The 21332-nt window shown below is 48.2% G+C and overlaps 1 protein-coding gene across 3 annotated transcripts in view; it reads right to left on the reverse strand.

Moving 5' to 3' along the window:
- The window catches only part of PTPRN2 (protein tyrosine phosphatase receptor type N2), an 822430-nt gene extending 801135 nt beyond the window's left edge, over positions 1-21295 (reverse strand). For all 3 annotated transcript variants that reach the window (XM_025859126.2, XM_073888925.1, XM_073888924.1), the window contains exon 1: positions 21088-21295. In XM_025859126.2, the coding sequence (XP_025714911.2) occupies positions 21088-21184 (97 nt within the window). In that variant the 5' untranslated portion in view covers positions 21185-21295. The remainder of the gene's footprint in view (positions 1-21087) is intronic.
- Positions 21296-21332: the final 37 nt, after the last annotated feature.

The raw sequence follows: 21332 nt of genomic DNA on the forward strand, positions 1-21332 counted from the left end.
CTAATTCATTCCCTTTGTCTTATAGCCATTTCCCCCTCTACCCCTTATAAAATCTCTCCCTAAGACTATGAATGGTTTTGATGGCACTGGAGATCAATTACTTGCTTTGTCCACAGACATCAGAAGGTCATTTTAACTCCTGAGCACTTCGAAGACAGCAGCCGGAGGGTCACTGCAGCCCCCTCCCGAGGCCAGCAGCATGACCCCCACCACCCACCTTCCCTGCACTCTGGCCAGCACAGACAGGTAACTCCAAGCCACCTGACGTCCCCGCGTGCGAACTTGAAAAGCGACGGGGCCCTGGAAGGCTGAAACTAGGGTCCTTTCTGAGCTTCTAGGTTTCCTTCCTTCAAGCATCTCCAAAAAAGAGGACTTTCATCTGGGGGGAGGAGGGTGGGAACAGCCCCCACAGGAGGTGTCGCACCTGTCCTCCTCAACTGAGCTGTCCTGGTTTTCACAGGTTACCTTACAGTCCTGTCACCACGGCAGGTCCAACGGCAAACACTAAAACCACAGAAATGATAAAAAATTAAAGGAAGCTAAATGGCTTTCATCCAACCGAGTGGAGGAAATGTATCTTGCACTGCGCTTCCCTGGATATTTATGGTGTTTATTCCAATCTTTTCTAGGCCAGAAAATTCCTGAGCTCACAACAGGCCGTCCTGTCACCATGACAAACAGGCTGGCTGCGACCGGGCTGTGCCTGTGATTGCATTTCCCACCCTCCAAACAGAATATATTAGACATTACAGAGGCAGCATTTATTTTAGGAAGGCTTTTCATTATGGCCATGTAAAATGTCAAGGCTGAGACTCAGCGGGCTCTGTCCAGCGGGCTCCTGCAGGCTCCCTTATTATCTGACAAGTGCACAAGTTCCTGCCATGTGATGAGTGAGCTGGCCCACCCCCCAAAGCAGGCAACCCAACCTCTAAGTTAACCAGCCAATGGGAAACGCTGGAATCTGACAGGGACACAGCCCTCCAGGACAGAGGCAAGAGGCAGGGCATCATGCTGAGAGCAGCCGAACAGTGAGGGGCAGGGAAATGTCAGGGTGCTCTCGGCGGAGAGAAAGACCCTGGAAAGGGTGCTGGCCCAGGACACAGACACCATGCCCTATCCCAGACGTGCAGGACAGAGGTGCTGGTCGTCCTGGAGGAAGAAATGATCAGCATGCTGCTATAGCTGTATGTCTATTACTGCTACTAAGGCATTAAAAAGGTGACTCTCATTTATTAAAAACTAGTGTTTATAAACCGTATACATATATTTAGTTCAGCCTCCTTCTCTTATAGACGGGGGGAAGTGAGGTCCAGAGAAAGTAGATAATTTGGTCATTCATAATACAATTACTTTTTTTTGTTACTCCGAGAAAAGGTAGGAACATTAAATGATTCCTTCTGGGGTGTTGGTTTGGGAGAAAAACCAACAACTTTTAGACTGCATTTCCTTTTTCCAACACACCAAGGAAATGTGCAGGGAAACAAGGTCTTCAAATTCTGGTGTCAATCATACACCTGGTTTATACTGCACAAAATTGTGATATTTACCACAAATATACTAAACATGTTCCTAGAGCAGATATCACTCACCTATCACACTTCATACAAATAGTCCTTCAACATGATGCCTACAGTTAACTGCTGCACAGCGTGTATCTATCTATCTATCTATCTATATATATATATTTTTTTTTTTGAGGGAGCATGCACACAGAGCGGAAGTGTGGCAGAGAGGGAGAGGGAGATCTTTTTTTTTTTAAGATTTTATTTATTTATGAGAGAGAGAACGAGAGAATGAACCAGGGGAGGGGCAGAGGGAGAAGCAGACTCCCTGCTGAGCAGGGACCGCCGTAGGACTCCACCCCAGGACCCTGGGATCATGACCTAAGCCAGATGAAGTTGCTTAAGTGACTGAGCCACCCAGGCACCCCGCATGGTATATTTAGAAAGTTGCTAAGACAGTAAATCCTAAAAGTTCTCAACACAAGGAAAAAAAAACATTTTTTTCCTTTTTTTTTTTGTATCTGATGAGATTATGGATGTTAACATGATCACCATTTCACAATGTATGCTAAGTCATTATGCTGTGCAATACCTTAGACTTACACAGTACTGTATGTTAACTGCATCTCAATAAAACTGAAAGAAAAAAAGAAATACTCCATAAAATAGTGGTTTCTATTTTTTTTTATTTCATAGACGAGTAATCATATTTGTTTGGTTGTTTTTAACCTCAGGGGAACCTCTAGAAAGTTGCCAAATCTTTAGGTTTCCAATTTAAAATGCTTAAAAACACACACCTACGACCTGGCCAGCCCAGTCGGTGCAGCGTGTGACTCCTGACCTTGGAGTTGTGTTCAAGCCCCACACTGGGTGTAGAGACTACTTAAAGTCTTTAAAAAAGAAAAACAAAACAATCACTAACAAATAAAATTTCAGAATTTTAAAAAGTCTCTAAAAGTGAGTAAATCTGAACTGATGGGAAGGAGCCACTCACCATTGTGCAGCGTCAGGGCCACCACGTCTGCTCCAGCCTCACCAGGTGACCAGGCTTGGTCCTCCAGGCAGCTCAGTGCAAATAATCCACACGGGGGCACACCCCAAAGATACTACACTGACCTTCGGGTTACAAATCCGGCTTTCTAAGGGAGTATGACCGAATACCCAGAACCAGATCATTGCTAAGTAACCTAGAAAGAAATCAAGTTTGGGCCTCCACAAAACCCAGCGCAACTCCAGACACACTATGCTCCACTTCCCTGTTGCTCAAGGACCGAATGCCACGTTCATCACTGCGGGGCAGAGAGCCAGACCCAGGGCAGTTTGGTAAGCCTGGGGGTACAGGACTGTGTGTATATCCATCTAACCTCGCTTCCCACAAAGAAGGTGCCTGGCTGGCTCACTATAAAAAGGAGAAATACCATCAATCTCCCTGTGCAGGAGACGGAGGAGCAGTCAAGGCTCATGCGATGCAAGCCCACACCCCTGCTGGAAGAGGCAGGGTCTCACCACAAGAAGTCAAGACAACAGGGGCCTCCCCTTTCCCGAAGCCTCTCCGGGCACTGGCTGTGCTGCTCACGCACCAAGAGCAGAGCTACCCTCACCACTACTACTGCCCCTCCGTCCGTTCCTCATTCTCCTGAGCATCTAAGTACCAGCAACGTCTAAGTTCTCGCCCCTTTACTGCCATCTCCTGCCTCAGCCCCGTCAGAAAATGCTGAGCACCAGACCCGCACACAGGGAAGGCTGGGACACACGGGGGGGGGGGGGGGCTGCTTCAAAATATGGAGCGATGTTTCCTTCCTGTCCTTGGGTTCGAGAGACTGTATGATGAGCCCAATTTCCAGGGTCTTCAGTCATAAAAAGCAGGAGGCCCTGGGGCGCCTGGGTGGTTCAGTCGTTCAGCATCTGCCTTCGGCTCAGGTCATGGTCCCAGGGTCCTGGGACTGAGCCCCGCATCGGGCTCCCTGCTCCGCGGGGAGCCTGCTTCTCCCTCTGCCACCCCCCCCGACTCATGTGCGTGTGCTCGCTCTCAAATAAGTAAAATCTTTAAAAAAAAAAAAAAAAGCAGGTGTCCCTGTTCTTCCCTCCTTTCTCCCCACTTCACCCTGTGGCTTCACCCACTTCAGGTCCCAGGACTCATGCCCCTCCACCAGGTCTTACGGAAGGGGTGCTGCCCCCAGACCTGGGACCCACATATCAGAAACACAGGGAACCTCTGGAGCAATGAACACAGGGTCTCTGAGTCAAACTGAAGTCACCAAAGAGGAAACTCGTGACTCTGGGCCCCAAATCTAGCCCAGATTCAGGTGCTGCCCTCACTCACTCACAGCCTGGACCCTGGGCCCAGAGATCATGACTCAGCCAGCATCACAAGCTGCTCTGTGCAGTCAGAACAACAGCTAGGCCCTCACACCCCTGCCATAGCCAAGCATGCCGAATCTAGACAAGAGCACTTCCTCCTCACTCTCATTTTTGTTCCATGAACACTTCACCTTCTTTTCCTAGCTGTTAATTCAGGACATAGCCTAGAGAAGAAGCCAAAAGCCATCAATTCCAAAACCAAGCCATGCAGAGCAGAGGATAATGACCCCACAGGCCCTTGAACGCATCCCCAACTGGCAAAGCACCTAAAGATGATAGGTACTTTTAGCCCTTCAATGCTGATCTATGAAACACTTTATAAGCTGGAAGCCTGAGGTCAACTGTAGTTTGTGGCTAAGGAAGCAATTCCTAGCACTGAACCTAAGATGTTTTTGTATCTTTTTAGGATGGCAGCCACCCCATGCAAAGCCCCATGGGACCCAGAGAGCAAAGTCACAAGCACTATAAACAAGGAGGAGGTGGGGGAGGAAGACCAGGACACAGGACCCTCCCCACGACGCCTACTGCCCCGGAGCCAACACATTCCCAAGCATCTCGTGTGGTGTGTTTTCAAGCTGGACCTGACACTCCACCCACTGAGTCTTCAATTTTTAATCAGTCCCCTATTTCATTTTATTCTGTTTGTGATTGTTTTGTTTATTTTTACATGTTGTTATTTTGTAATAAGGTCCATATATGTCAGCACATCTAATGGAAAGCATCTATTTCTTAAGGGTCCCAAAAAGTAAAAAGCCAACTCCATAGGTGCAGCTTCCATTTCCTGGCAAGAATTAGAAAACACAACAAAATAAACATACATGGAATAAAAATACAGTATTTACTCACCAAAATCTTCTCACACAGATAAAAGTTACCCAGGAACAGTATATGTGGCATTGAATATTCTCTACAGTTAAGTAAATTAACTTTAAAATTGTTATTGTAGAATAAGCACTGGGAATGCACAAGAAAGGTCCTGCTGGGCTTCTGGAGGCAAGGAAGGTTCAGGAAGATGTGGGAGGGCAGAGAAAGTTCTGGAAGACAAAGAAGGTTCTGGAGGGCAGGGAGATGCTGGAAGACAGAAATTTTTCTGGAGGCAGAGAAGGTTCTGGAGGGAGGAAACACAGGGAACGTTTTGGAGGCAGGGAAGTTTCTGGAAGGCAGCAACACTGTCTTGTTCATGTTTGCATATCCAGTGTCCAGTATAGTGCCTGGTGCATTGTAGGTACTCAATCCATGATACTGACCAGAGGTTTCCCTACCTGCCTAAATTTATAGGTCAGTGGGAAGCCAGAACTCCTTATTCACAGTGAAAATGAAGAAACTGGACAAAGGATAAGTATCTGAATTTCCCTCAAAATGTCATTTTGTTTGGTCCTGGGCATGAATGTGAGAAATTGTGGAGCTACCTTAAAACTCTAATGATGCCACCTTCTTCCACAGAAAACCGGCTCTTGCTTCTGCCTGGTGGCTAAAGATCCAAGGCCCCTGACAGCCTTGTCCAGCCAGAAACTAAGATGATTCACAGCTGGGTCTTTGCCCCCGCGAGGAGGACTGTCCTGTCTCTGTTGAACCATTTCTCCTAGTGTGCAGCCCACTGGGATCCCAACTCTCATCTCGGAGGCACATCAGGGACCCCCTGCAGTCCCTCCCCAGAACTGGCTGACACTCTGGTCTTTCCTCTCTTGGGGCTCAACCCCACCCCCCGCCAGCTCTTCACTCTGATCCTTCTTGTATTTCCTACTTTTTGTCCAGATTCTCTTTGTTGTTCTCAGTGGGTTAATAAACGACTCAGTCCACCACTACTGGACACAAAAATTTATCCAGGATCTTTGGCATTGAAATGGCTTTAGAATTTGCTCTGCGGCAAAGCTAAAGCTGATATTGAAATGGCAGTTTCTAAATGAAAATGAGAGTATGATATATGGCATTCAACTCACTGACAGCTGCTACTATAGTAAGCTCGCAAATATGAATTTGTATTTTCTGAATGATCTACATTTTATTCCAACTGAATCAGTAAGTCTCACCCCGACACTGTCTAGGCTGAAGAATTGTCATTGACTCATTTGGAAATGTTCTTAGACTGAGAATCTAAATTTTAAAGGGTTGTTCTAGAGGTTAGAGTGATACACAATGAATAGTAGCACGAAAATCTGATGTTTATAGCACAGAAATGTATTTCCTGCCCTCATCTTACTTTTATAAAAACACATGATAGGAATGAATACTGTTCCTGGTACAGATAACTCAACTGATAATCAACATTCCTCTGTACTTCATTAACGTTTTATGATGACCACTAGAGAAATGGGCTAGGGGATGAGAAAGGGAATCTGTGCCCTAGAAATGCAGAAAACGTCAGCTTTCAGGTTGCTCAGTCGGTTAAGTGTCTGACTTTGGCTCAGGTCATGATCTCCAGGTCCTGGGATCGATCGAGCCCCGTGTCAGGGCTCCACGCTCAGCAGGGAGTCTGCTTGATCCTCTCCCTCTGCCCCTCCCCTCACTCATGCACACACTGTCTCTCAAATAAATCTTAAAAAGAAAGAAAGAAAGAAAACATCAGCTTTTACTGCTGATGAAGCCAGATACAGTTAAGAAATGTTCAAGAAGGGCGCCTGAGTGGCTCAGTCGTTAAGCGTCTGCCTTCGGCTCAGGTCATGGTCCCAGGGTCCTGGGACTGAGCCCCGCATCGGGCTCCCTGCTCCGCGGGAAGCCTGCTTCTCCCTCTCCCACTCCCCCTGCTTGTGTTCCCTCTCTCGCTGTGTCTCTCTCTCAAATAAATAAAATCTAAAAAAAAAAAAAAGAAATGTTCAAGAAAAGATTATGTTGTTTACGATTATAGTCAGTTTTCAGTATCACTTTTGAAAACAGAGTCTAACGCTAAAGTAACCAGAAGGGGCTCTGGAAGAATAACCAGGCCACCTTCCTGCTCTAGCAAGGGCTCACCACATTCTTCATGTTCATTCTTCTCTTGAAGACTTTCAGACCAAGAGACTACCCCCACAGCATTTCTCAGGTACTCTGTCTGGGTTGACCTGGGAGACTGCACAACCTTGACATCCCTAGATCTGAACCTCCTCACTTAGAATTTACAAATTGCTGAAACCAGACCAGGGAACCTTTTCTAGCCCCCTGTAAGTCTGTAATTGATTTATTTATTCAGCAAAAATTACTGTGTATATATATTGGGATATGCCCACACTTATACTCACTTACAACTAAGTATTATCTGATATATGGGCTAACTCTGCAGCCTCAGGAGGCCCTGGCAAATGGCCCATTGAGTTCTGGTGAAGGAGGGATGAACGACCCTTCACTGGTTCTCATGATGCCCTGCAGCTCATTGCAATGCACTGTGCCTGGTGATGTGATTTATGGACTAGATGACCCATTTTAACTAACACAATATGAACCAGAGATTTGAAGGGATTCTTGCAAAGAAATCATGCATTGTTAACAACCACACAAACACAGAAAATGGGGGGTGCCTGGGTGGCTCAATCGTTATGCGTTTGCCTTCGGCTCAGGTCATGATCTCAGGGTCCTGGGTTCGAGCCCTACATTGGGCTCCCTGCTCCGCGGGAAGCCTGCTTCTCCCCCTCCCTCTCCTCCTGCTTGTGTTCCCTCTCTGGCTGTCTCTGTCTGTCATATAAATAAAATCTTAAAAAAAAAACACACACAGAAAATGGGGGTGAGCATCGATACTTCTCTTAGTGGGAATTGTCCTTCAGACACATTCTGAGGTCAAAGGCATAGCAATTTAATTAGACCCAACAAGAAGGTGGCTAAAAAGATCACAAATCATCCTTCAGACTTTTCCAAATATGGAATTACATATATTATCCTCAATAGTAGACATTGTTCTAACTGTATCTTGTGACCTGAGATAGTAGATGATAGCCTGAAGCCATTAAGATTAAAGACATTTAAAAACTAAGCATCTGAAACATTATTAACAATAATTTTGGCAAGTACGGAGAAGTTTTTTTAATTTTGTCATACTCTTTTTTTTTTTAAGATTTATTTTAGAGAAAGAGAGAGAGTGTGCACGAGCAGTGGGAGGGGCAGAGGGAGAGAATCTTCGAGCCTGACCTGGCTCAATCCCACAACGCATGAAACAGAGTCAGATGCTCAACGGACTAAGCCACCCAGACACACCTACAGAGAAGTTTTCGTATCTGCAACAATATCTTAATGACTAGTTAATAATTACTTTAATGATTATTAATCTCTTTCTTTTAAATTTGTTTAACTTGTTTGATAATAAGCATTAGTTCAATGCAGCATATGTGTAATTTGTAAATAAGTGTGTAAGTGTGTGTGTGTGTGTGTACCTGGTAATAAGTGCACATTTCTATTGCGTATGCCATCAAACCTACAGACCCAAGGGGAGAGGTGGAGAGGAGAGCATGTGCCTGGGGGATAGGTATAAAGTAGAGGGCATGGGCCTCATCCATGACATTTGGGGAGGTTTCAAACAGAAGAGTGTGACAGGATCAGATTTTCATGGTGGTCACAGCCTAAACTGAAGAAGGGCCTGGAGGAGGGCAAGACTTCTATTGGTTTGTTCTGCCATATTTCAGCCAAGCTCTTCTTCTTCCATCAGGAGCACATGGCCAGCAGCTGCCTCCCAAGACTGCACTGACATCAGGTGTTCCGGTTTAGCGTGGCTGACAGTGGGGCCAATTCTTTGTAGACAGTTCTCTGGGGTCGGGGCATTTCAGCAGCATCCCTGCCTCCACTCTGTAGGACCTAGTAGCAGACCTCCCACCCCAGCTGGGTCAACCAAAAGACAGTGGAGACCACGGTTGGGAACCACTGGGTCACATGAAGGAACCAACCACCTGCTTCTCCTCCAGCCTACAGGTTAAAACAACCCTCTGTCCTTTCTTCGGAGAGTGTATTCTTCCTTCCATTATTCATTTATTTTACATAGCAAAGCAGCATCTTCTGATATTCTGGAAGAACTGCTACATTAGAAACAGGATAACGATACATCCAGACCTGGGTAGGATCTTTCAAAATAAGGTTTTGATTTTGGAGTTAGTACCCACTTAATTACGATCTTTGTGAGACATGTTATTTTATGTAAGATCGCCTCTAACAGTCTGGAACATTCTTTTTTCCATAGTGTTTGACTTTAAATTTACCCTGGATATCTGGTGTTCTTTCAGAGTTCCTATGAAAAATATTTACTCGTTAAACAATTGCTATATATTCTTCAACAGCATTTAGACCAAAAATACCACTTTTTAACATCACTAATAGGCTTCTTCATTAATGTACTGATACTGTCCTAAAGTGGGTTTAACATCTATATTTCAATCCCTCAAAACCTTTGCAAAATAAGAACAGGCATATCTATATAAATATCCAAATTTTCAGCTTGATTGCACATTTTTATCTTCTCAGAATAGCACTAAATCAAGATGTTCTTTCAGAACTACATCTTACTTCCCAAAGACACAAAATACATATAAGCAAGCAAAATCTAATTTCATTGCTAACATTCGGTACTCTTTTTGTCCCTTATAAACTTCTCATGTTTTTTACTAGTAATTATTCACTCCCAGACTGTTCCTTTTGATACTGCCTTGGTCCATCGTCCTCGACATTTGCTTTCCATATGTGAGTTCCATAAGATGGTTTTCAGCAACCAGCAATGCAATTTATACATTTCTAGTTACTTGATCTGCACGTATGCAACCCCATCCTCTGTGACAACAGTAAATTAAAGTCTAAGTTCACTACATGTGAGGAAGAGACAATGTTTAGAAAGTGTCATAGAGGGGCACCTGGGTGGCTCAGTCGGTTAAGCGACTGCCTTTGGCTCAGGTCATGGTCCTGGAGTCCCGGGATCGAGTCCCACATCGGGCTCCCTGCTCAGCGGGGAGTCTGCTTCTCCCTCTGCCCCTCCCCCCTCTCATGTGCTCTCTCTCTCCTTCTCTCTCTCAAATAAATAAATAAAATCTTTAAAAAAAAAAAAGAAAGCATCATAGAAATGAGAAAATAAGTAGATCTCGCTTCTTAGGGGACTAAACTAAAAATCTAATGTTTATTCTGAAAAAAAATTTTTCCATTTTAAAAGGTTTCTTGGGTTGTGTGGGTGGCACCCTGACTCGGTTAAGGCTCAGGCCGTGATCTTGAGGTTGTGAGATTGAGCCCCGTATCGGGCTCTATACTCAGGGCAAAATCTGCTGAAGATTCTCTCTCCCTCTGCTCCTCATGCTCATGCATGCACTCTCGCGTGCTCTCTCTCTAAAATAAATAAATAAAGCTTAAAAAAACTTAAAAGGTTTCTTTATTCAATGGTCAAAAAGCTTAGGCTCCCAGCAATTAAAAATTCAGGTAAAAGAGTATTCTCTGGGTTTTGAACATCCACACTTAATATGCCGTCTTGAAGTACTTGCTTCTTGCCGCAAACAAAACAAAAGCAAACAGGAGACCCAGGGCCTGGTGTGGTCACTCACAAGGAGACATGCTCAGTGAACACGTGGAGTAACCAGCAGGCTGGGCACAGCCTGGGCACGGGGCCATTTTGCCCAAGCACCCTGCCAGGCTCCTGCCAGAAGAGGCATTTCAGCCCAAACCTGGCTCAGCAAGAAATGAGAGTCTCTGCACAGTTTTGCTTCTGACATCATAGTTCTCTATTCCAACTCAACTCTGTTACAAAGCCTTTTTTTAAAGCATATTCCAGGGGCGCCTGGGTGGCTCAGATGGTTAAGCGTCTGCCTCCGGCTCAGATCGTGATCCCAGGGTCCCGGGATCGAGCCCCGCATCGGGCTCCCTGCTCATTGAGGAGGCTGCTTCTCCCTCTCATTCCTGCTCTGCTCTCTGGCGCTCTCTCTCTCTCATTAAAAAAGAAAAAAATAAAAAATAAAGCATATTCCAGGCCACAAGAATAGAAATAGAGATTAACAGATACTAGGAGCTCAGAACATGGGGGTTCTTGCTGGGGAAGCCCCAGAGCATGCCCCTCCCACAGCACAAGGGCTTCAAGTGAGGATGCCCACCTCCCCTGTCTGCCACCCCCTACACAGCATCCCACTGACACCTCTGCTTACCTCATCCCACCGATATTTCTGCCAGGTTATTTCTGGGGGTCAGTGGTCACACAGGTCACACACTACAGAAGTTCACCAACATTAACAAAACACAAGTGCACGACCTGACACATGAGCGTAAAAGCTGGTGGTCAAGACAGAGACAGAGTCAGGGCAAGGTGGAAGGCACACAGGGCTCAGCTCCTAACCCTCCCCACCACCCCACAAACAGTCCAGGGGCCTGCAGAACCCAGGGAACCTCACAAACACCGGAAGAGCAAAGGGAGAGGCTGTCCTTGTCTTTTCTCTGAGAGAGGCTGCTGGGAAGAGACAGGTAAACTACCGGGAGCAAACAACAGAATAAGGCGTATACACCCAGAGGCCACAGATCCTCGCTGAGGAAATGACACAGCCCCAAGCAGGTCAACTTGCTGGGCACCCACACTGCTTCTTTCCCTGCCATTCCCTCAGGCCAGCCAAACACTGAGCCCACAAGGACCACCCCTCCAACTGCAGCTCAGAGGCAGGCAACAGACCACAGAGTGACCAAGCTTTGGGAGAGCAGGAGAGTGGCCCACAGAAGCGCACCGACAAGCAAAAGGGACAAACTACAGTGACTGCTGGACACCAATAAGGCAGGATGTAGAGGTCAGGGCCCCCTCCCCGCAGAGGGGAACCTGGTCCTGTCAGGCCCACACACCCTGAGCCCCAAATCGGAAAGTCCGAGCCCAGGGCCCACAGAGAGAGATGCTAATGAGGTCAGACCTCCTGGAGGCCGTTACCCACTCTGACGCTAGCATCATGGCCACCTCAGTCTTTGCTGATGCATGCTCTCCACCCTCAGGTCCTCAGGTAAATGGCACAGGAAGTGGTGGACCTGGGAGCCCAGTTAGAGAATGTTTTCCCTGCTCAGCCCTCACTCTGCTCCAGCAGAGGCCTCAGGGTGCAGAGGATGCGCTCTGTGTCACGCCCTCAGAGCGGGGTGCTGTCTTTGTATTAGGCTATAGAAGGCAGGTGAGCACAGCCCAAATCTGTGGGACCCTAGTTCAGTCAATGCTGTGGGTGACCCTCAATGCTTTTATCAGCGTGTGTGAGTCCTTTGGTCTCTATCAGCAGATATTTTTCATGCCTCGGTGACAAGACAAAAATCTAGGCACCTAAGAACAGTGCAACCTAGACATGTCAAATACTCTAAAAAAGTGCTCTGATTTTTGCGTTTATCAAATATCACATAATATTCTAAAAGAAAATGTTTAGTGTACCTGAAGAGTAGGTACTTTTTCTTATACTTTCCACTCAAACATGTAAGAAATGTATATAACTATTTTTTAAGCCCAATTTCTTTTATTCAAGGGCTTTAACCTCTTTGAAGGGATGATGTGAAATAAATTCCAGATGATACTATAACCATTAGTCATTCTCATTACAACATAATTAAGTCTGCATCCTCACTGCATATAACTATTTTTTTAAGTTTGATAAACATTACCAAAAAACATAAATGATACTACTACTTAAAATGTAATGGTGGGGCACCTGGGTGGCTCAGTCGGTTGAGTGTCCAACTCTTGATTTCAGCTCAGGTCATGATTCGGGGCCTTGAGATCAAGCCCCAAGTCCGGGGGGGGCGGTTCTGCCTGAGATCCTCTCCCTCTCCCTCTTGCCTGGCCCACGTCCCATGTGCATACACACACACTCTCTAAAATAAAAATAAAATGTGGGCGCCTGGGTGGCTCAGTCGGTTGGGCGACGGCCTTCGGCTCGGGTCATGATCCTGGAGTCCCGGGATCGAGTCCCGCATCGGGCTCCCTGCTCGGCGGGGAGTCTGCCTCTCCCTCTGACCCTCTTCCCTCTCATGTGCTCTCTCTCTCTCATTCTCTCTCTCTCTCAAATAAATAAATAAAATCTTTAAAAAAAATTAAATTAAATTAAAAAATAAAATGTACTGGTAATGCTTTAAAAAAACCTCAGTAGTCAATTCAGCTGAGACTTGGACTCACCAAAGAACTAGTATTTTCAACAATAACAATATTCCACCCTGTCTGGCCACCAAACTCCAACATTAACTGGAAAAAAAATGGAGCTTCCAGGAAGAGTAACAGCTCGGACTGCCATTACCAAGGACTCTCCACCACCTCATATAATCCTCTCAAAAACATGAAGAGTTTGGTACTTTGCTCGTGGTATAAATTCAGAGAAATTACAGGTGAAGTCCTTTCATTTCCCTTGATTTTTTCCCCCTTGACTTCTAATATGAGTATATTAGAGTGCAAACTGTAAAGGTTACCAGATTGGAAAGATAAGGCAATCTCTCAGTCTGTCAACATATGCTGCATGGAAACACTATGTTTTGTCATTTAATTTCTGTCCTGGACCCATATCCAGTCATTCCCCACCATGTTTCCAGGAATCACCTATAGTATCTGTTTCTTTCCGTGTTTATTATTTCATGGAATCAAGGACGAAAACATGCTGGTGAAGCAGACAGAGAACATGGGAAGACTTGGTCACCAAGGATGGACACCTATCCCTTGGGACGGACCCTGGTATTTCCCACATGGGCTTATAATCACATCACTGCACTGCTCATACAACACTTAAATCAGATGGAAGACTAGTGACCTTAACCTAGACCTCTTTTCAGGCAAAAGCAGAGAAAGAGATTCAAGAAGTCCTGAAGTATATTTTGGCAAAAGCAGATGTGCCTTTGCAGGACGGAACGTGCCTTGAGGTGAGAAGGTGGATGGACAGATGGTGGCCCAAGCTGCTTCCTCACCCAGTTTCCCATTCCCAGCCCACCACTGAGAAATAAGCTCTCGCTAGTAGGCCTCGTCGGCCGCCATTAAAATACCAGCTATTTCAGAGAATATACAAATCGCTGAATTGGCTTCAAGCCCTACCACAGGTTAATTACTGCTTTGAACTGGATTAAAGCCACGGCCCCAAATGGAAAAAGCATCAGCCTCCCATGGCCAGTTTTATTGGCTGCTCTGTCCATTTACAAGTTGACTATATTTCACTGTTGGAATAAGAACTGACTTGCACCATTAATATAAAGTCCTCTTCCTGGGGCGCTGGGTGGCTCAGTCGTTGGGCGTCTGCCTTCGGCTCAGGTCATGGTCCCAGGGTCCTGGCATCAGCCCCGCATCGGGCTCCCTGCTCCGCAAGGAGTCTGCTTCTCCCTCTGCCTCTGCCCCCCCCCCCACCTGCTCATGCTTGTGCTCTCTCGGTCTCTCTTGGTCTCTCTCTCTCTCTCAAACAAATAAAATCTTTTAATTAATTAATTAAGTCCTTTTCCCTTTGGGAGTCAGGTCAGCTCTTCTCCTGAAAATTCCTTCCACCAAACAAACCATTTCCAAGCATCTTTTGTACTGTATGTAGGACATTGCATCAGAAGCCAGAATGGGCCTTCAGAACACACAGTGACACAGAATGCCCATGTCATGTGAGGGAAAGTTTCATTCTTTGCTCTACCAGATGCCTCAGAAAATAACGAAAGACTAAAATGAGCCATCCCTTTTGCTTGTTTGCCACTCGAAATGTCAAGCTTGGATGGAATCTACTCTTAAAATTTTCTTAAGAGAATCATCCCTCCTTCATCCCTTACTCTGAAGTAGGCTTTTACTTGTAGCAGGTCTGAAATGAGAGCTAGCTTCTTTGATGTTTGTGTCACCACATTTAAAAAACCTGACGGAAGCACAGAAGCATTCTGAATAGTGTTTATGAACACATTAAGCCGTGAACTCTATGGTGGCACTTGCATTCCTGCCATGAGGGAAGGCTAAAAGTGTCCAAAAACACGTTATCCATTTCCAAACATCAAGATTCACTGAGAGGCTACCCAGATAACTGAATGACACCCAGAACAAAACCCAAGTCAGAAAATCAACACCCGCCCCCCACCTCAGACCAAAGAGCATTTTCAGGGGCGCCTGGGGGGCTCCGTCGTTGGGCGTCTGCCTTCGGCTCCGGTCATAATCCTGGGGTCCTGGGATCGAGCCCCGCATCGGGCTCCCTGCTCCGCGGGAGGCCTGCTGCTCCCTCTCCCACTCCCCCTGCTTCTCCCTCTGCCCCTGCTGCTCCCTCCCCCACTCCCCCTGCTTGTGTTCCCTCTCTCGCTGGGTCTCTCTCTGTCAAATAGATAAATAAAATCTTTAAAAAAAAAAAAAGAGCATTTTCAAATTGTCTCTCAGACAGGCCCATTGAGCCTAGTGGTTCTGAAGCTCCTTAGGGAAAAGCGATCTGACAACTGAAAATCACCTGTGTCCCTGTGATACCTTGTGCAGCTACGGAGCCGGGTTCTAAGGGCGCACAGATCCCTTCTGCTTCCTGAGGCGCTACCGCTGCGCCTCAGCCTGGGGCCGCCCACTGGAGAGAAAGGGAACTCTGAGGAGGCCAGGGAGTAGGACCCAACGCACCTCCTGACCCCTAAGCCCCAGTCTTTCCATCTGTAAAACGGAAGTTATAAGTGCTCACCCTCAAGATGCTTCTGGGAGTACATGTTACTGCACGTAAAGGGCTGCGGAGGTTGCCCGGGGCTCAGAGTAGGCTGCCGCTACAGAAGGGGGAGCTCAGGGCGACGCTGGGGGGGACTGTTCTCCGAGCTGTCATCAGAATCTATACCTAGAGTGATACACCAAAACAAAAAGCTCAATTTCACCGTATGATCCTTTTTAATTAAAAAAGAGAACGTGCCCCAGTCTGTTTTATAACTATTCCCCTCCTGCCCGTTCAGCTGCCCTCACAGAAACCATTACTAGTCCCATGTACCGAGAAGGGGTGTCCTCGCATTTTCTGAACCATAATCACAGGACTGAGGGAACAGATGAAAATGAAAGAAAGAAGACGTGCTGTTATCCACAACGGACAGTTAACACCAGGCGATCATCACAAAACCCTGAACAGCTTCCTTATCTCTTCACATCATACACACAAAGACCATTTTAAAGACAGACGGCCCCTGACGTTCCACCCAGTAGCACGTCTAGTCCAAAGTTCAGTGCCTTACCCGTACAGGTGAGTCATCCCCTCATCGGTGCAGAAGCCAGCTAACAAACAAAAAAGTCACTTAACATGTGAACATAAGTGTTTCCAGGGGAACCGCACCCCTCCTCACTTCCTGCCCTAAATATTTAAACAGTGGTTGTGGCAAACTTGTTGGAGATAGCACGAATTAAAAGAAAAAACTTCCTTCTTCCTTCAACAAACTGTTTCCAGCCAGCAGAAAAGTGCACTGATTATTTTCTGCTTCTTGGGTTTTCTGTCCCCCTATCAACCAAGATTAAAAAATAAGTCCAGCTGGGTCCACATTCATGAAGGTCAATTGAGACTAATGTGGAAACAGCTGCTGGGTGCTTTTATGTGGAGTAAAGAGTTATCTGCTACGAATTCAGCTGTTTGCTTTCTCAGGAAATGGAACATCTTGTCAGTAGAGATAAGACAGGTTCTTGGTTAACTGAGCCTCACTGGGCCTGCATCTACTGGGATACACCTAGATTCAAATTCTTTCTGCCCATTTCTTAAGGTTTTTTTTTTTTTTTTAAGATTTTATTTATTCATTTGACAGAGAGACACAGCGAGAGAGGGAACACAAGCAGGGGGAGTGGGAGAGGGAGCAGCAGGCTTCCCGCGGAGCAGGGAGCCCGATGCGGGGCTTGATCCCAGGACCCTGGGACCACGACCTGAGCCGAAGGCAGACGCCTAACGACTGAGCCCCCCAGGGGCCCCTGTTTTTTGTTTTTCGCCTCTCTCCACATATGAAGAATCCTTAAGCTAGCAGTATTTACACATACCCAGGCATATCTTAAATATATGCCACCCAAAGCCAAAAGGTTATTTTTAGTTTGGGTCACATTTAGTTACGTTTAGTTACAAACACCTTTTCGTAAGGAATTTTTAAATTCTAAGGTAATGCTCTGAGAGGTCACGGTAATAAAAACCTTTCTTAATAAGATCATGTATAAGGACGGATCAGCTAACCCCATCCCTCTTTCAAACTTCTCCTCTTCCTAACTTTTTAAAAATAAAAAAGTGGGTGAATAACTGCATTCACAAATTAGGTAATACTGCCTGCCTGGGGGCGGGGGAGAACAACAAAATAAACTCAGAATGCAGCAATTATCATCACATAAAAGACACAATAACCGGTATAGCGCTCATCAAAACATCACCCTGAGTGATCACCCTGGCTGCAGGTCTCGGCCTAACTGCAGATTTACCATACTGCCGTTGCCCTCCTGCACGGAAAGCCAAGGACTCAACAAGTCCGCACATCTTACGGCCTATAGAAATGCCTGCACACACGGCACAACCCAACACCACCACAGAGCAAAGTAGAAAGCCGACTGCCGAAAATTTAGCACACCTCCCACATTGGTGGGTACCACTGATGATGACCTTGGTAACCAGGTGCAAAAACAGATCGGCTTTTAAAAAGAAGAGCTGCAAGATGCTGAGATGCACAGCTAAGCTTAGCACTGAGAGGAAGCCATCTCAAAACCTCTTTTATTCCCCACACATTCCTTCCGAGCCTGACACATTTAACTGCTGTCTCTGGACACAGGAGACAGAAGCACGACAGCTCCACCCAATGCATCTGGTTTCGTGGATGAGCCCCCTGTCTGTCACCTCCCTTCCACAGAAGCCCGGGGTTTTCCATGGGCCCCAACCCTTCTGCATGGGCACATCAGCACCAGACGCTGAAGGAGCCAGAGCAGGGGGAGGAAACAGGCAAAGAAAGACTCACAGCCCGAAAGGAGGTAGCAGCGTTTTTGCTCTAGGGGAGGAGCAGGCTGCTCATTACCATACACCCACCAAAATCAAGAGCTATGGACCCTAAGAAGTAAAGATGGATGCGTGCTTTTGTGATGGAAAGGATGCTTTGATTTAAAAACAAACAATCACGCTGTCTAGTTCACAAAGCAAGCTGACTCCTGCCCTTGGCTGCTCTCGCCTCAGCTCCAAGTGGGCTCACTGGTGAATGAAAAATGTGTGGGCTAATTAGGAGACAAAAACAGGGGAGAAAAAGAAACACCTATCTCAAAGCTAGAGGCACTGGCTTGCTTCGACTTTGGATTCTCCAAGCAACATTTGCATGAAAGGTTGACTCTGTCCTTTGGCAAATGAGATTCTTATTTCTTTAGCTAGAGAAGGGTCTTTTATATGACTGCTCTTAAATGTGGGGCTGTTCGAGCAGGTTCACAAACTGGCTTCCCTCTAACTAAAAAATGGCCTAAAGACAAACACCTGGCATTCAAATCAGACTTATATAGTACTGGGCACCTGAACAAAAGGATGTCCTGAAATCACAGAGAAAGGCAGAGGGAAGGAACAAAGGAATACCCGAAGATGGAACTATATGAAGAGAAATCGCTAAACTACCCTGGACAAGGCTGCCTGATGCAGCAGTGGTATTTCGACTAGAAGCAAAGTTGAATCATATCATTGAAGGGGGTGCCATTATTCCCACTCTGTTCAGCTCTGATGATAGTGTCAAAGCTAATGGAAAACTATGTGTCATAAAGAAGCTTTTTGCACCAGAAAGACATGGACACACAGGCGATGCAAAGGCAGGAAGCTAAAGTGATTAAGGGGGGAAAGGTACCCTTAAAGAAAGGGAAAAGGTGAGACATCTGCTGCCCCTGGGATGCTGTCAAGAGCTGTTGTGGAAATACCGTAGTGTCACAGAATGTGGCTCAGAACAAGGAGAATAAACTCAGATTTTAGTACTTTTGCTGACCCTGGTTTTCATTAAGAGGTCCTTCACTGTCTAAATCTGAAGAGGACTCTGGCTCAAGTCAAGGCAGCCTGTACGGAAAGACCTGGTCTTAGGTCTTACTGGTGTAATGGAGACTCCTCATTTTAACCTACAGTTTTATGATGCTGGCAAGGAGCAAAAACTCAGATCTCCTTGAACTGTGTGTATTCTTTAGGCGTCAACCTAAGCTAAACAAATAAAAAGAGTACAAGTGACATGGCTGGGGCCAAAACTCTCTCCAGGTGATCCTTCACTGTGCATTGCATCATTATTTGGAACAATGTACTTAGTGTGACCGTTACCAAACAAATGGCTGAGAAAGAGAAACATGGTAGCATATACCTCTGAGGTGACTATGGTTCCCCCTGCACTTTCTGAAGACTGGGTATATGAATTCTGGTAATATGGCAGCAGCATTCTGGGTGAGGGCATTAGGGATAGAAGGCTGAGTGACCAGGATGCAGGGGCCTTACACAGGTAAACAAAGCTACATGCTATTCCAGGTTGGGTCCCAAAATGAGAAGACCACACTTACATTTTACCTGTTTACACTGCCAGGCGATTTCCAATCACATGGAGAATGGAGCAGGTTAACCCTATTCACCTGGAGTCCTTGAGACAGTGTGAATGATGTCTGGACCCCCAATGTCCCACACAAAGACAGTATCCAGGAGACTCACTGAAGTACGTCGTAAGCGGAGGAGAAATAAGGCACCCTTTTTTAAATATGATTCAACTTTGCCTGTAGCCAAAATACCACTGCTTTGTCAGGCAATATTGTCCACGACAGTTCCGCGATTTTCTTCTCTTCATATCCTTCCAGTTTTGGGTTTTCCTTTGCTCCCTCCCTCAGCCACCTCTCCCTTCTTCCTTCCTCTGTGATTAGATTAGATTAGAACTGGGAATTCTAATGGAAAAAAGAGTAGTTAAGAACCACCCATCCTTCCCTAGAACATCACCTGAGCCTGGTTCTCCCTGACCTGTGTGTACGGGGAGGGCTGCATCAGGCCAACGGAGCGAACAGCTCTCACGTGAGACGCCGGAGGACGGATACACAGCTCAACCTTCATCGCTAGTTTGGGGCAAGGGCCTGGAGATCTAGCAGAGTGGGCCAGGCCCCCCGACAAAAATGATCGGTGCCCTCAGCACCCCGGGATGTGGGGGGGTGGGACACACCCCTCCACCCCAGGGGGCGAGGCCCTCCCTTCAAATCACCAGCTGTCCCTCTAACTGTGCCACGCTGCCCACCGGGCAGAAGTACATGTGAGGAGACAAGTCAAGCAAGGAAAACATTCATGGCAACTGGTCTGCCGTCAGCCGGAATCTGGGGAGATGGCGCTCTCCTGGCAGGCTCTTTGTGTGGGACCACAGGGGCCCAGCAGGGCCGGCCCAGGAGGCCAAGCGTCCGCCCCCTCTCCGCGACCCAGCACCGCTATTTGCCCTCACTTTTAACACCTATTCACCACCTATTACTCGAATCCATTATGTTTAGCAATTGCGGCCTGGAAAGTAAATCTCCTCCCCAAAAGGACTGGCGTGGGGCCCTGCCTGCTTCCCGGGTAAAACGGTCAACCTGCAAGGGGGCGGATTCCGGGCTCACTCCCCGGGGAGAGCGCTTCCCTCCCCGCTTCCTTCCACCTCGGTCGCGGAAGGAAAATGTCCGTCTCCCGGCGAGGCTGTCGGTGGCAGGGTCCACGCGCCGACCACGCAGGCAGCAGTCGGCCGCGCGGCTTCCCTCCATTCGCCCCGGGCCAGGTCCCGCGCCCCCGGGACCCTGCCCCGCGGCCACACGCACGCGCGGGGCGCGCCCTCCCCCGGCCGCCCGGGCCTGACCCGGGCGGAAGTCCTCGGCGGGGCGGGGCGCCGGGGAGGAAACTGAGGCAGGGGCGCTGCGGTGAGGGCAGGGAGGCGCCCCGGGCAGGGCCGAGAACCCGCGAAACCCCCCGCTGCTGCAGCGAGCGCGCCCTCACCGCGCCCCACCCCCCACGCGTCCAGAAGCCTCCTCCCCACCCCCTCCCCTCCCTCCCTGAGAAGCCCCCCACCCCCTCCACTCACCAAAAAGCCCCCTTCTCCTCTCCTCCCCTCCCCCGCCCCTCACTCGCCAAGCCCCCTCCCCCCGCCCGCCCTCGCCAAGCCCCCTCCCCCAACCCCTCCCTCGCCGACCGTCCCCCCGCCCCCCTCACTCGCCCACAAGCCCCCTCCGCCCGCCCGCCCTCACTCGCCCACAAGCCCCCTCCCCACGCCCCTTCACTCGCCCACACGCCCCCTCCCCCTGCCCCCCACTAGCCGAGAAGCCCCTTCCCCGCCCCCTCACTCGCCGAGCAGCCCCCTCCCCCCGCCCATGACTCACCAAGCAGCCCCCACCCTTTCCCCGTCCCTCAGGCGCCTCCTCCCCCACTCCCAGACCCCCCCCCCCACTCACCGAGGAGCCCCGGAAGCGGCCGGGCGCGGGGCGCGGGTGCAGTGTGCGGCGGCAGCGGCAGCAGCAGCAGCAGCAGGAGCGCGAGCAGCGGCCCCATGTCGGCGGCCGGGCGGGCGGCGCTCAGTCCATGGCGGCGCGGCGGGGGCGGCGGGACCGACTCTGGCGAGCACCGCTCCTCCCTCCCCGCGCTGCCCGCGCCGCCGCCGCTTCAGCACCGGACAGCGCCGCCGGCCCCGCCCCCGCCT

Source organism: Callorhinus ursinus, unplaced genomic scaffold, assembly GCF_003265705.2.
Source record: "Callorhinus ursinus isolate GAN/ISIS: 27379988/994484 unplaced genomic scaffold, GSC_fseal_2.0 scaffold99, whole genome shotgun sequence".
In the NCBI taxonomy this organism is placed as follows: Eukaryota; Metazoa; Chordata; class Mammalia; order Carnivora; family Otariidae; genus Callorhinus; species Callorhinus ursinus.